Source organism: Ananas comosus, linkage group 7, assembly GCF_001540865.1.
Source record: "Ananas comosus cultivar F153 linkage group 7, ASM154086v1, whole genome shotgun sequence".
Lineage (NCBI taxonomy): Eukaryota > Viridiplantae > Streptophyta > Magnoliopsida > Poales > Bromeliaceae > Ananas > Ananas comosus.
The window spans coordinates 3,736,971-3,749,604 of record NC_033627.1 but is presented as its reverse complement, the minus strand read 5'-3'; the positions used below and the strand labels follow the sequence as shown (position 1 = coordinate 3,749,604).

The window sequence follows — 12,634 nt, the reverse complement described above, 5'->3', positions numbered from 1 at the left end:
TACCCTAAATATAATGAAAAAAATGCACATTATTCACGTAAATTATAGACCATTTTGAATCGGCTATCTAATCTTTTAAAATTTTGATTTTACTATCTAACCTTTCAATTTGTTTGATTTGAGTTATTAAACGTTACTTTGACTTCAAAATTTAAATCAATTACTTATTAATAAATTTATAATTACGAAAGTTGTATAGAGTATACTAACTAAATCTGTAAAGAACAAACGGCGCATTCAAATTTTGAAATCAAAATATCNTTGTATTGAACACGGTGAATGGTTCACCGTGTTCAACTTATACAATTGGCCCAGCCCCGCCCGCATGGCGCTGACGTGGCGCTGACGGAGCGGGGCCAGGGCCATTTTTGCAAATAATTTTTACACAGGGCTATTTTCGAAAATAAAATTTTTTAGGGGGCTATTTGCAAAAAAAGCCCTAAAAATAAATATTTGTTCTGAACAAGTCCAGAGACCCTACTACAAGAATCCTTCCCCCAAAGAAGTTGGGAGGCTGAATTCGTAAACTTCTGACTTTTAATCAGCAATTTAGGAGCAATACTATCTATACACTCCACAAGAGGCATAAATTTTACATTACATCATCCAGTGCTATTATTATTATTTCTATTATTATTATTTTCATTCTTGTCAAACTCTTTTCTGATATAATATTGAAAAATTCTATAGGATTTGTGAACCCTTGAATGGGAGGGTGTAAGATCTACACCTCCTATTTAGGGTGTGCACCTAGCATTTTCTTTAAATATAAAGTTAAATTGCACTTTTGGTCCTCAAACTATGAAGTGCCTGACACTCGATCCTTGAATTTTAATTTGTTGTAATATTTTGACTTGAATTTTCTAAATAATTTCAATCAAGTCCCACGGTATAATTAGTTGACCAAATCGTGATGATGACGTAAGACTGACTAAGATACCATATCACTATCACATTAGCAAAGCATCATCCTTCGGCCAACTAAATTACACCGTAAATTTTAATTGTGACAATCTAGAAGGTTCAAGTCAAAAGTTATAACTAATGAGAGTTTGCAAACCAAAATACCACATGTTTCATAGCTTGAGGACCGAAAGTATAATTTACCCTAAATATAATGAAAAAAAATGCACATTATTCACGTAAATTATAGACCATGTTGAATCGGCTGCCCAACCTTTTTAAATTTTAATTTTACTATCTACCCTTTCAATTTGTTTGATTTGAATTGTTAAACGTTACTTTGACATCAAAATTTGAATTGATTACTTTACTTTAATAAATTTAGAATTACGAAAGTTGCATAGAGTATACTAACTAAATCTGTAAAAATAAACGATGCATTCAAATTTTGAAGTCAAAGTATCGTTGAGTGACTCAAATCAAATAATTAAATCAAATTATTGGATAGTTAAATTAATTTTTTGAAAGATTTGATAGCCGATTCAAAATACTTTATAGTTATAATAAATTTTGTATATTTTTATCTGAATATAATAATGCGAGAAGTATGCAAATTCCTTAGTAGGAGGCTCATATTGTGTGACACTGCAGAAGCAACAAGCACGTGGGCTGTTGTAGCCTGACCTGGGAATGCAAACAAAGAGGGAATCCCCAGTTGTTGTGGACGGGCATCTGTGGCATCTCCGTTAATAACAGCAGTATTTCTCTTCTTCTTCCTCTTGTTATTCTAAGGCCAGTTTGTATAAAAAATTCATCGTTTTTTAGCCTTTCAAAAACAGGTCACTATTTTGACTTTTACAGATTCAATCTAAATTTTTAAATAAACTAAGCAAAAAACTGTTAGTTATTTTTTCTCCCTCCTTTTTTTTTTCTTTCTTTTATTTTTGTCCGCTTCCTTCTCGCCGTTTCTTTCTCTCATTCTCATCCTGCTTTCTCTTCCTTTTCCTCCTCTTCCACTACCCCTATGTCTGCGCTGCGCTCCTCTTTATTACCTCGCCCACATCTCCGTCAACGTTAGCTTGGATATGGCAAAAATCGCAGAGGTGAGATTGCGACGGAGAGAGTGATTATGGACGGCGACAATAACAAAAGTGCCGCAGAATTTGAGGATGACAGGTAAAGAGAGCACGTTGGAGAGGGGGCGGCAGCTGCAACGGAGGGTGGAGGGGGCGTGATAGCAAAAAAAATACAGAGGATGGAAGAAAAAATTAAAAAAATTTTCTAATAAGACTATCATATGTTGTGACCGCGATAGAAAATACCAAGAAATAAAGAAGAAAGAAAAACAAGAAAACGAAATTACACTATTTGACATAAAAGTTGCAATTTTGGGACGAAAGTTGCATTATGTAAAACTATTTGAGTTAAATCTCAAACAATAACTTCTAATCTGGTAAACTTAGGTTCAAATAGTTTTAAAATATGTAACTTTCGTTACAGACAGTGCAACTTTCGTCTCAAATANGTGTGTGTGTGAGAGAGAGAGAGAGAGAGAGAGACACACACACACATATATACACAAGAATAGGCTCACGGACGTGTGTGTGTGTGTGTGTGTGTCTGTGTGTGTGTACAGTTAAAATGTATGCACCGTAAATCTTAATTGTGAGAATCTAAAAGGTTCAAGCCAAAAGCTTGGGAACCAAAATACCACATGTTTCATAGTTTGAGGACCGAAAGTATAATTTACCCTAAGGGCATATATGTTTGGTTCATCTATTTTAGACTATGGAATTGAAATAGAATTCATTGATTCCGATAATTGTCTTTTGTTTTATAGTAATCGAATTCCGATTCCCATTCCACTCCGAAATGAGAATGACCAAATCCATTTATGATCCAATCCGGATTTGAATTCCGGATTGGCTCATTCCAAAGTAAACTATTTAAAATTATCTTTCATCAACATCTATCTCCTCTCCCTTCATCACTTTCCTCTTTCTTAATCAAAACCCTCTCTCAAAAATTTTAAATTTTTATTCCGATTTCCATTCCAATAATGAACCAAATATTTTTGGATGATTCGTCATTCCATTTTCCATTCCAAAGTAATCCGATTCTATTTTCCATTCCTATTCCAATCATGAACCAAACATACCCTAAATATAATGAAAAAAATGCACATTATTCACGTAAATTATAGACCATTTTGAATCGGCTATCTAATCTTTTAAAATTTTGATTTTACTATCTAACCTTTCAACTTATTAATAAATTTATAATTACGAAAGTTGTATAGAGTATACTAACTAAATCTGTAAAGAACAAACGGCGCATTCAAATTTTGAAATCAAAATATCGTTGAGTGATCTAAATCAAATAAATCGGAAGGTTGGATAGTCAAATCAAATTTTTGAAAGATGTGATAGCCGATTCAAAATAAATTTTGTATATTTTTATCAGAATATAATAATGGGAGATGTATGCTACTTCCCTAGAAGGAGGCTCATATTGTGTGACAGTGCAAAAGCGACAAGCACGTGGGCTGATGATAGCAGAGATGGACGTCTCATCCGCGGTTGGTAAACATATGCTGTTGTAGCTTGAACTGGGAATGCAAACAAAGAGGGAATCCCAGTTAACAAAGAGGGAATCCCAGTTCTTGTGGACGGGCATCTGTGGCATCTCCGTTAACAACAGCAGTTTTTCTCTTCTTCTTCTTTTCTATTTTTTTTCCTTTTTTTAAGGCCAATTTGTATAAAAAATTCATCATTTTTGAGTTTCTTTAAAAACATGTCGTTATTTTAAATTTTACAGATTCGATCTAAATTTTTAATAAACTAAGCAAAATACTCTTTTTTATTTTTTCTCCCTCCTCTTTTTTTTCTCTCTCTTTTGTTTTTGTCCGCTTCTTTCTCGTCGTTTCTTTCTCTCTTTCTCATCCTGCTTTCTCTTCTTTTTCCTCCTCTTCCACTACCCCTACGTCGGCGCTACACTCCTCATTCTTACCTCACCCACGTCTCCGTCGATGTCGGCTTGGATATGGCAAAAACCGCAAAGGTGAGGTTACGACGGAGAGCGTGGCTGTAGACGGCGACAACAACAAGAGTGCCGCAGGATTTGAGGACGACCAGTAGAGACCGCGTGTTGGAGAGAGGGCGGCGACTGCAACAAAGGGTGAGGGAGGAGGCGTGATAGCAGAAAAAATACAAGAGCATGGAAGAAAAAATAAAAAAAAAAAAAATTTTCTAGTAAGATCATTATATGTAGTGATTGCTATAGAAAATGCCAAGAAATAAAGAAGAAAACGAAATTGTACTATTTGACATAAAAGTTGCAATTTTGGGACGAAAGTTGCATTATGTAAAACTATTTGAGTTAAATCTCAAACAATAACTTCTAATCTGGTAAACTTAGGTTCAAATAGTTTTAAAATGTATAACTTTCGTTACAGACAGTGCAACTTTCGTCTCAAATAATACAAATTTGTCTTCTTCTTTCTCCTCCTCTACTTTTTGGCCTTACATAATATTTCTCTCGAAAAATAAAATTATATTTTTTATTTTTTTATTCTTTATTTTTTTTCACTTTTTGTAATTTTTTTCGCTATCGCGCGTCATTCATCACCCTTTGCTGCTGTCACCACCCCGCCCCTATGCGCTCTCCCTTCCCGTCGTCCTCAAGTCCTGCGGCACCCTCATTGCCATTGTCGTCACCGTCCACGGTCACGCACTCCGCGGCAAAGCATCACCTTTGCGATCTGCACCATCTTCTAGCCGGTGTCAACAGAGGTGTAAGCGAAATAAGAAAGTGAAGCGCGGTGTCAATATGGGAACGGTGAAGGAGAAAAGAGAGAGCAGGAGGAGAAAGAGAACTAAAAAAGAGAAAAAAAAAACCTGTGACAACAATGAGGGAGAGAAACCAGGAGTAAATGAGAGGAGAAAAAAAAAAAATATTTTGATCAATTTACTAATTCGAATCGAATTTACAAAGTCCAAAATAAAATGATCTATTTTAGCAAAAATGCAAAACCTGTGGATTTTGTATGCATAAAGGCTTTTTTTTTTTTGTTAGTATTACTGGAGGTCCTTTTTAATATTAATTTTGTATATTGTCTGATATTTTTATTACTATCATAGGAAAGAATTTTATCAGTTGATGCACGCACTTAAGGAGTATGATATAAATTGCAAAATATCAATAACACATCTATATCTATACTTACTTTACTTCTCCGTTAAAGGAGAGTTCTGTCACCTCAAGGCCCCTAGAGACAAGTGTTCTCCTAAGGCTCTTCTCTCTCACTTTGAAAAAATTGCATGCACTCGGTTTACACACTTTTTTCTTCTCTTTTTAAAAAATTGAAAGTACCGAGGTCTACACAAATATAATATACATCAAATCTTATTTTTCAATTTAAAATTAAATATAATTTAATAATATTAATTTATATTTTATATATAAGTTTATGTATTAATATATTATGACTTTAAGTTCTCAGACATATGTGGAATTTTATCAGTATGATATTAAATACAAGTAGTAGACCCAACGTATCGATGATTTCTTCTCTTACCACTCCGTAGTTTATAGGAAAACTTCTGGTCCATATAATGATTACATATATTATCATTAACTTTTTATAATTAGGCTATAAATATTATTATTGATTGAATGCTAACTTTTTTTATAATTAGATCTATAAATATTACATATATAATCTAACTTTTTATATTAGTATTATTAAATTAAATATAAGGTTTTTATAAATGCGACCATATCTATATAAAATGTCTCTATATCAGAAATTACTAGAGTTAAATTTTTATATTCAGATTTTCAGAAAATTAAAAGACAAAATTAATTATACACTTGGTGCATCAAAATGTATCTATTTGCTTTAATATAAATAAACATATTATAGATAACCCTCAAACTATAATTTTTTGAATTAAGGCCAATCAAGTTTTATTTAGTGTGTAATTTTTATTGCTCAGTTCATTAATGGATGACCAAGAAAATTAAATTTTAAATACTAAAGTATTACTAGATGAATTATACCAAAATTTATAAATTTTTTGATAAAATTATATTACGTTAAAAATTAAAGTTTAGGAAGTTTCTATAATTTTCAGCAAAAATATTTTGGCAAAAAAAATGTGAGGAGCCTGACTCAAACTATTAAGACTTTTGCATATAGACTGCCCTCCAAATTAATTTGTATTATTTTTATAGTTGTTTAAAAACTTTTTATGCATTATTTGTGGTTATTAAATAAAATATTTATTAAAATTTATACAAAATTTGATCAAATATTTTTTACATATGTATTTTTACATGATTAGATTATATTTATTAAATTATATTTTAGTTTAAATGGTGAAACCTTATAGAACCTTGAATGGTGAACCTTATAGAAGTTTTTTTTTTTTTCCTATTTATGAAGAGTTGAAGACTAAAGAGCTCCTCCCAACAATCTTTTTTTCTATGAATTTTTTAATAATTTTTTGCATATATATTCCTTTATAAAATTATTTAGTTACTTACAAATTCTTATAAAAAATTTTGTAGCACATAAACCAATTTACATTATTTTTATTCAGATTATTTTTAAATTTATATAATTAATAGTTAAAAATTAAAATAATATAAATATTTTAATTAAAATTTTTAATTAAAATATTTTAAATCCGCAGCATCGCGCGGGTAATTCACTAGTAAGAACAATATATTAAAGTATCTAAAGTGTTTCTTTTTTTATTTTTCTTTTTTTCAAATTGCCTGCGGCCTATTAATCTGAAACCTCCAAAAAACTTTCTAAATCAACTGCACTTATAAAGGAGTGTTTGGTTTTTCAAAGAATATTCTAAAAAATAGTTTTCTGATGAAAAAAGCATTTTCGTTAGTCTAATTTTAGAAAAAAAAAAGTTATTTTTTTTAAAAAAATTCTAGATTTCATGAAAAATTAGTATTTTTATTTTCTTAATTTGTTATCCAAAAAATAAAAATTGTAAAAAGAAAATTCTTCAAAATTATAGCAAGAACAGATTCACAATTATTGTTTAATGTTTACGGGCAAGATTTTTTATTCAAAAAAAAAAAATGCAGTCACTATGTATACTGAATATATTGAGATTTTAAAACATCTAAAATATGTCAAAATAAATCTGGCCTTGTCAAACTAATATTATTAGCATCTGAAATACCCCAAGCGCAGATCCACTTCGAACTTTTAAATGAAAAATAAACATATACAGCAATGCTCCTTACAAAATGCTTAATAATTTTCCTGCCATTAGATATGAATTGACATTCCACCAATACTCTTATTTAACACATTCAACAAAACCTTGATGTAGACAAATAGCAAAAAAAATTCTGAAATAATGACTGATGTGTCTTCTTCAACAGTTCTAATGTCACCAAGCATCTTCTTCTAAAACAAAAGAAAAGGAGAAAGAACCATCAAGCATCTTAAGATGAGCTTTGTAGCATAAACATGACACATACATCAGAGAATCACAAGTATTTCAAGAAAAGCAGTAGGACGCGCACAGAAAAAAGAAGTTTCAAATTACAATTTGCGCAGGTACACACCACTGAAAGAATTAGAATTTACACCTATACCTTTAGAAATATAGTCTACACTGTTTGTCACGCTGGATTCTGCATTCTAGAGCAAAATAATAATCATACTCCCAGGACATTTTCATTAACAAACTCTCAACCAAAATTCCTAAAAACTGAAAGCAAAATAAATGACTGAATAATTAGACAAGTGTTTTTCATGAGATTGAAATAGTTAATAATGCATAAACTTTTATAATTAAACTGATTTTGTCACAACTGTAAAACCGCTACCACAATATATGCCTAGAGTAGAAGCAAAAGATCTCCAGTTGGGTATGTTGACTATTTGTGGAAATGTCTGATCGTCTGTGTTTCCCAAACCAAGCTGGCCATGCTCCCCCCAGCCCCATGTCATGATCTTTCCTCGCTCTGTCAAAATTTTCATAGTCAGTCAAGTTCTGGATTTTCTACCATTTTTCCCTATCTTTTTTTTGGCTTAGGAAAGGATTTTCTATACCTGTTAGTAGGGCAGAATGCTCAGCGCCTGCAGCAATTTGCACTACTCGCTCCCCATCAAGACAAGATACCTTCTCTAGCGTCCGCACTTCGGAAGTTTGAGAAATAAAATAAAGCCCTTAGTAATTTTATTTATGCTAAAGAAAGAGTTTGAAAGTTGAAAAAATAAATAATGAAGCATACGCTGGAATATTTGGTTCAAAGAATAAACTCAAACATGATTTATATTCTAATAGTTTTATAGTTTAACGAGAACCACAGAGTACCAAAACAATTTACAATGCAGAAGAAATGAATTGCCTAAGGGCTCAATTGCCGTGGGTGTGAAACTTATGCAAAAGAGCTATTTGAAGAAGCACCAACAGCTTTGTGATTAAGGCTTACCATCTGAGACAGCAGCACATGCAGCAGATGGAACTGATTGATGCCGCACAGGATTCACTACATGGGAACCACTTGCTGCCCAATGACGGTATCCACCAAGCATATATACTTCACCATCTGCGAGATAATCCAAAGGATTTAGAAGCACCACATGCAGCAAATCAGATGTCAGAAATTGATTACTTTATTTAGAAGCACCGCACGCAGTAAATCAGAGGTCACAATACCAGCTAGTACTATGGCATGATGCCATCCCAATGCAACTTGAGAAATCCTCAAGGATGAATGCAGAAGACGAGGGTGAAGGTCATTGGAAGCCCCACTGAATCCTCTTCCCCAGATGTATAACTCTCCATTAGCTGATATAATACAAATAAAAGTTAACCCAAGTGACGTTCACAAGAGTGCGAGGACAACTGTAATAAGAGAAAAACCAGAAACACCTACCAGTCAATGCAGCACTGTGATCTCCATTGGCGAAAAGACCCACTATTTTGCAGCTCCCAAATCCTTGAATTACTTCAGGAAGATTACATGATTTTTGAGGCTTAGACACAGAATTGCCAATTTGCCCATGTCTAGCAGAACCAAACCCATAGACTAAATCACCTGAAACCAAGAAACATATCATTTAGGTACTAGCAAATTCCTATTGCTACTTGATCAAATATTGAAGTTTGTAGAATTGACATAAAAATTCCACATTATACCAATAATGTAATGTTTACAAAGCCCCCTATGTTTCCTTAATTTTTGAGAAGCACACCTATATTTCTTCAATTATAAACCATAAAAACAGATTTAAAAAATTAACTTTTACCAGTGACCAAGGCAAGAGTGTGTCGCATCCCACATGCTATCTGTTCAACATGCTTTGAAGCGAAGAATAATACTTCAACAGGGAGGTTATATGACTGATTATCTCCTGTCCCAAGCTGACCAAATGAATTATCTCCACACATAAACAGGTGGCCTTCATCTGAGCAGAAAGAATTGAAAACACCAAACACGTTTGTCATGAGAAACAACATACTATAACCGGATAAACCAGAAAACTTAGGAGATTTTATTGGCAAAAAAACAGCAAGATATGATATAATTTCTCTAAAAACAAATACATAGCTTTATACTATATCATAATTCAAATGAAATACATGTATTGTTTTATATTTTTTTCTCGCTGTACAAGCACATTGGATGATGAATTGCTCTCTTCAGCCTCCATCCAATAGGCACGAGCATGGACCATGTCATAGGAACACTTTTTCCTGTTAAATAGATCTACAATAATGCCAAACTACAAAATGATGTCATTGTTTTCCTCTGTCTTCTTACTGTTCTTCTATTCTTTGTCCATGGCTAAATTGTTGAAGGTTCTCTACACAGTATTCATTTTAACCCATCATTGATTGGGCTAGCTTTCTGTTGAAAACTACATCTCTTCTTTCGATTTAAGTAGAATCCTATGCGACCTAAAAACAAATCTAGAAGTTTTGTCCTTTCTCTAGATACTGCTCATAATTTCCAAATGAAATCGGTTCTGAACTTCCGTAACTATCAGCAATAACTGAGACCTTTCTGAGTCCAATTTGGACACTAAACAATAGAACTCCAAGGAGGATGATTCATACATTTCCGTTGTTGCAGTTCTAATCAATTCAGTTACTAGAATAACAAGGCGTCTACCAAAAGTACCAAGCATTTGATAAAACAAGAGTAAATTGTCTCTCCTTCTTGCTTCCTGAAGTGTACTATTACTGTGTAAAGAAGGAACCTAACATCATTTTTCATCAAGAAGAAAGAAATGTAAACACCAATCAAGGTAGTAAAATTGTGGAATTTAGTCTAGAATATATGTTTTAAGGAATCAACTACATATTCAATTTTGATATTTCTGTTAATGGTCAAAGGAGGAAATTACTCTCCAGGTGGAGGGACCTGTAACAAATCCAGAGTGATTCCATCCAGCAGAAACAGAACATACAGTAAAGCTTTCGAAGAATTGTACAGGCTTCGGTTGTAAGCAATTCTCCAACTCCCCATGACCAAGCTGCCCATGTATACCTCTTCCCCATGTGAGTACTCTACCATCGCCTACATAAATACATAAGCATTCATCAACATGGCAACATTTTCACCGAGCGTATTGCAATGAATACTACATGAAATTGCACTACCTTAGCAATTTCATGTAAAATACTTTTTGAGGAAACGCACTTTTATGAACTTCAAAGAAAACACCCATTTTTGTTGTTCTGAATTTTTATTAAAAATGCAAACTCAAAACTGAAAACTCCTCTTTCTCTCTCTCACTCTACTCTGTCCCCACTATTTTCATTTTTCTTTCATGCAAACCAAACAGGCATGCCTTAAGAACTCTTCCAACTTAGGCCAATAAATTCAAATTTCTTTTATGTGAAACTAAGCACCAACTAAGTGGCATACCAAATTACGAAAAGAAACTGTTGACCACACATTTTGGCCTTATCCCTAAGAAGGTAAAACTTGAGATGGCAAAAGATTTGTTCAGATTCCGCAGAGAAAGAGATTAAGGTCCCGGTTTCTTCGGGGATTCGGCCGAGATTATCGCAATTCAGTTTCTAGATTGGGCTCGAGTTCATCGGATGAGTCGGACAAGAATTTGAATTATGACGGCTATAAATACTGCGCAGACGACCAGAGAAGGGACCTTTGTCCACAACATCATCCAACTATTGAGATGATTTTAAAGTATGAGTTAGTTCCACATTTCAGTAGAGAGTTGGGTAATAGTGTTGGCTTAAAAAGGCCAGCATTGAACCCTATGGTAAGAGGCCAGGTTGGGCCTGAGTCGCATTGGAAATGGCGGAAGATCAGGTTGGACCGAATCATATTCGAAGTGGCGGGAGGCCAAGCTGGGCCGAATCACAATCGAGACCCGCATCTATATGCTTTAAGTGAATTGTTGCTATCTTTCTAACAACTCGAACTTTTGAAATAAATGGTTAGTGCCGTCAATCCAACAAAGGTCAAACCTAATAGCAGCACTAACAGTTGGCGAAACCTCAGTAATTACAATTTCCTGAAATTTCAGCCGTAGGCTTCATCCCAAAAACTTTCGACAAGCTTTTAGAGTTCTCCGTAACTCGTACCGTTGAGAGATCAAGTCCAGCCCAAGCCGAACTGCTTGAAACTCCAACTCACTGTAATCAATTTCTGATCAATAAACCGCAATTTTTATTCTTTTCGGCAAACGTGAAACAGTAGAATCTAATCGCAGGCAAAGCTCTTCGTAGTAATCCGAAGAAAAACGCGGAGAGTTTCCAACCACAGAGCATATGCAAATTACGAAATCCGCAGCGTTAGGGTTAGGGTTTGTGCGGGTACCGGTTAAGGCAACGGCATGGGCGCCGCCGCACGCGACGCGAGAGACACGGAGAGGGTGGGAGGAGGCGGAGGAGGAGAGGGGATTGAGGGAGAGAGGTTGGGGGAGATGCTCGTCGCGCGCGGCGCCCGTCCCGAGCTGGCCATCGGTGCCAGCGCCCCAGCTCCACGCCCACACCTCCCCCCGCTCCTCCTCCTCCTCCCGCTCATCGTCATGATCGTCGTCTTCGTTGGTGGATCTCGTCTCCTCTACGGGCGCGTCCATGGCGATTCTAGGGTTTCGACTGAGATATTAGGAGAAGAGCCGTTGCAGGGTTTACGCGGGGACGAGACGGTCCGATCCATCGAGCAAGGGCCCAGTTCGCCTACCGCTGCGCGCGGGAGTGATCCCGCTAACCGCTTCATCCGTGCCGTGCCGTCCGATCAATCTCAAAACTATTTTGATCAGTAAATTTTTTAATTTGATATTTCAAATTCTAAAGTATAACAAAATTTTATTTATTCAATGTCTAAACGTTACTAATGTCGTAGTCATGTCATCCTATTAATTAGAAAAATACTTATTATACATTCACAAAAAAAAGATTTTTTTTACATTTAGACCCCGGGCAAATTTTTATTTTAAAAATAGCCATGTGAAAATTTAATTTGCAAAAATAGCCTTGACCCTGCCACGCAGGCGCCACGTCAGCGCCATGCGGGCAGAACCGGGCCCGTGTGTTAAGTTGAACACGGTGAACCATTCACCGTATTCAAACACAATGAATGGTTCACCGTGTTTAGTACGTATTTTTTACATATTGAAAAGAGGAATATGGATATCCGAAATATTATCCGAATTCAAACTCGAATAAATTATATATATATATATANATAATTTATTCGGATTTGGATTCGG

General features: G+C 34.6%; 1 protein-coding gene across 3 annotated transcripts; it reads right to left on the bottom strand.

The window, feature by feature from the left end:
* LOC109712376 (ultraviolet-B receptor UVR8) lies at positions 7,319-12,270 on the bottom strand. 3 transcript variants are annotated; one of them, XR_002216834.1, is made up of 9 exons: positions 11,740-12,268; positions 10,312-10,467; positions 9,194-9,352; positions 8,821-8,982; positions 8,601-8,732; positions 8,374-8,490; positions 7,991-8,077; positions 7,531-7,902; positions 7,319-7,339 (listed from the first exon to the last, which is right to left on the bottom strand). XR_002216834.1 is itself a non-coding variant. In XM_020235925.1 (8 exons), the coding sequence occupies exons 1-8, from the start codon at positions 11,999-12,001 to the stop codon at positions 7,730-7,732; spliced, it is 1,248 nt and encodes a 415-aa protein (XP_020091514.1). In that variant the 5' UTR covers positions 12,002-12,268; the 3' UTR covers positions 7,504-7,729. The 3 variants fall into 3 exon arrangements, 1 of the variants encoding a protein (XP_020091514.1); XR_002216835.1 differs by lacking the exon at positions 10,312-10,467 and having other exon boundaries at positions 11,740-12,270; XM_020235925.1 differs by lacking the exon at positions 7,319-7,339 and having other exon boundaries at positions 7,504-7,902.

Bases quoted from the DNA above. Each gene is read 5' to 3' on its own strand.
- LOC109712376 (XM_020235925.1), bottom strand. From the start codon at position 12,001: ATGGACGCGCCCGTAGAGGAGACGAGATCCACCAACGAAGACGACGAT. The intron at 8,983-9,193 runs GTAAAAGTTAAT...TCTTGGTTTCAG, and splicing joins CACTCTTGCCTTGGTCACTG to GTGATTTAGTCTATGGGTTT. The intron at 8,733-8,820 runs GTAGGTGTTTCT...GTATTATATCAG, and splicing joins TCACAGTGCTGCATTGACTG to CTAATGGAGAGTTATACATC.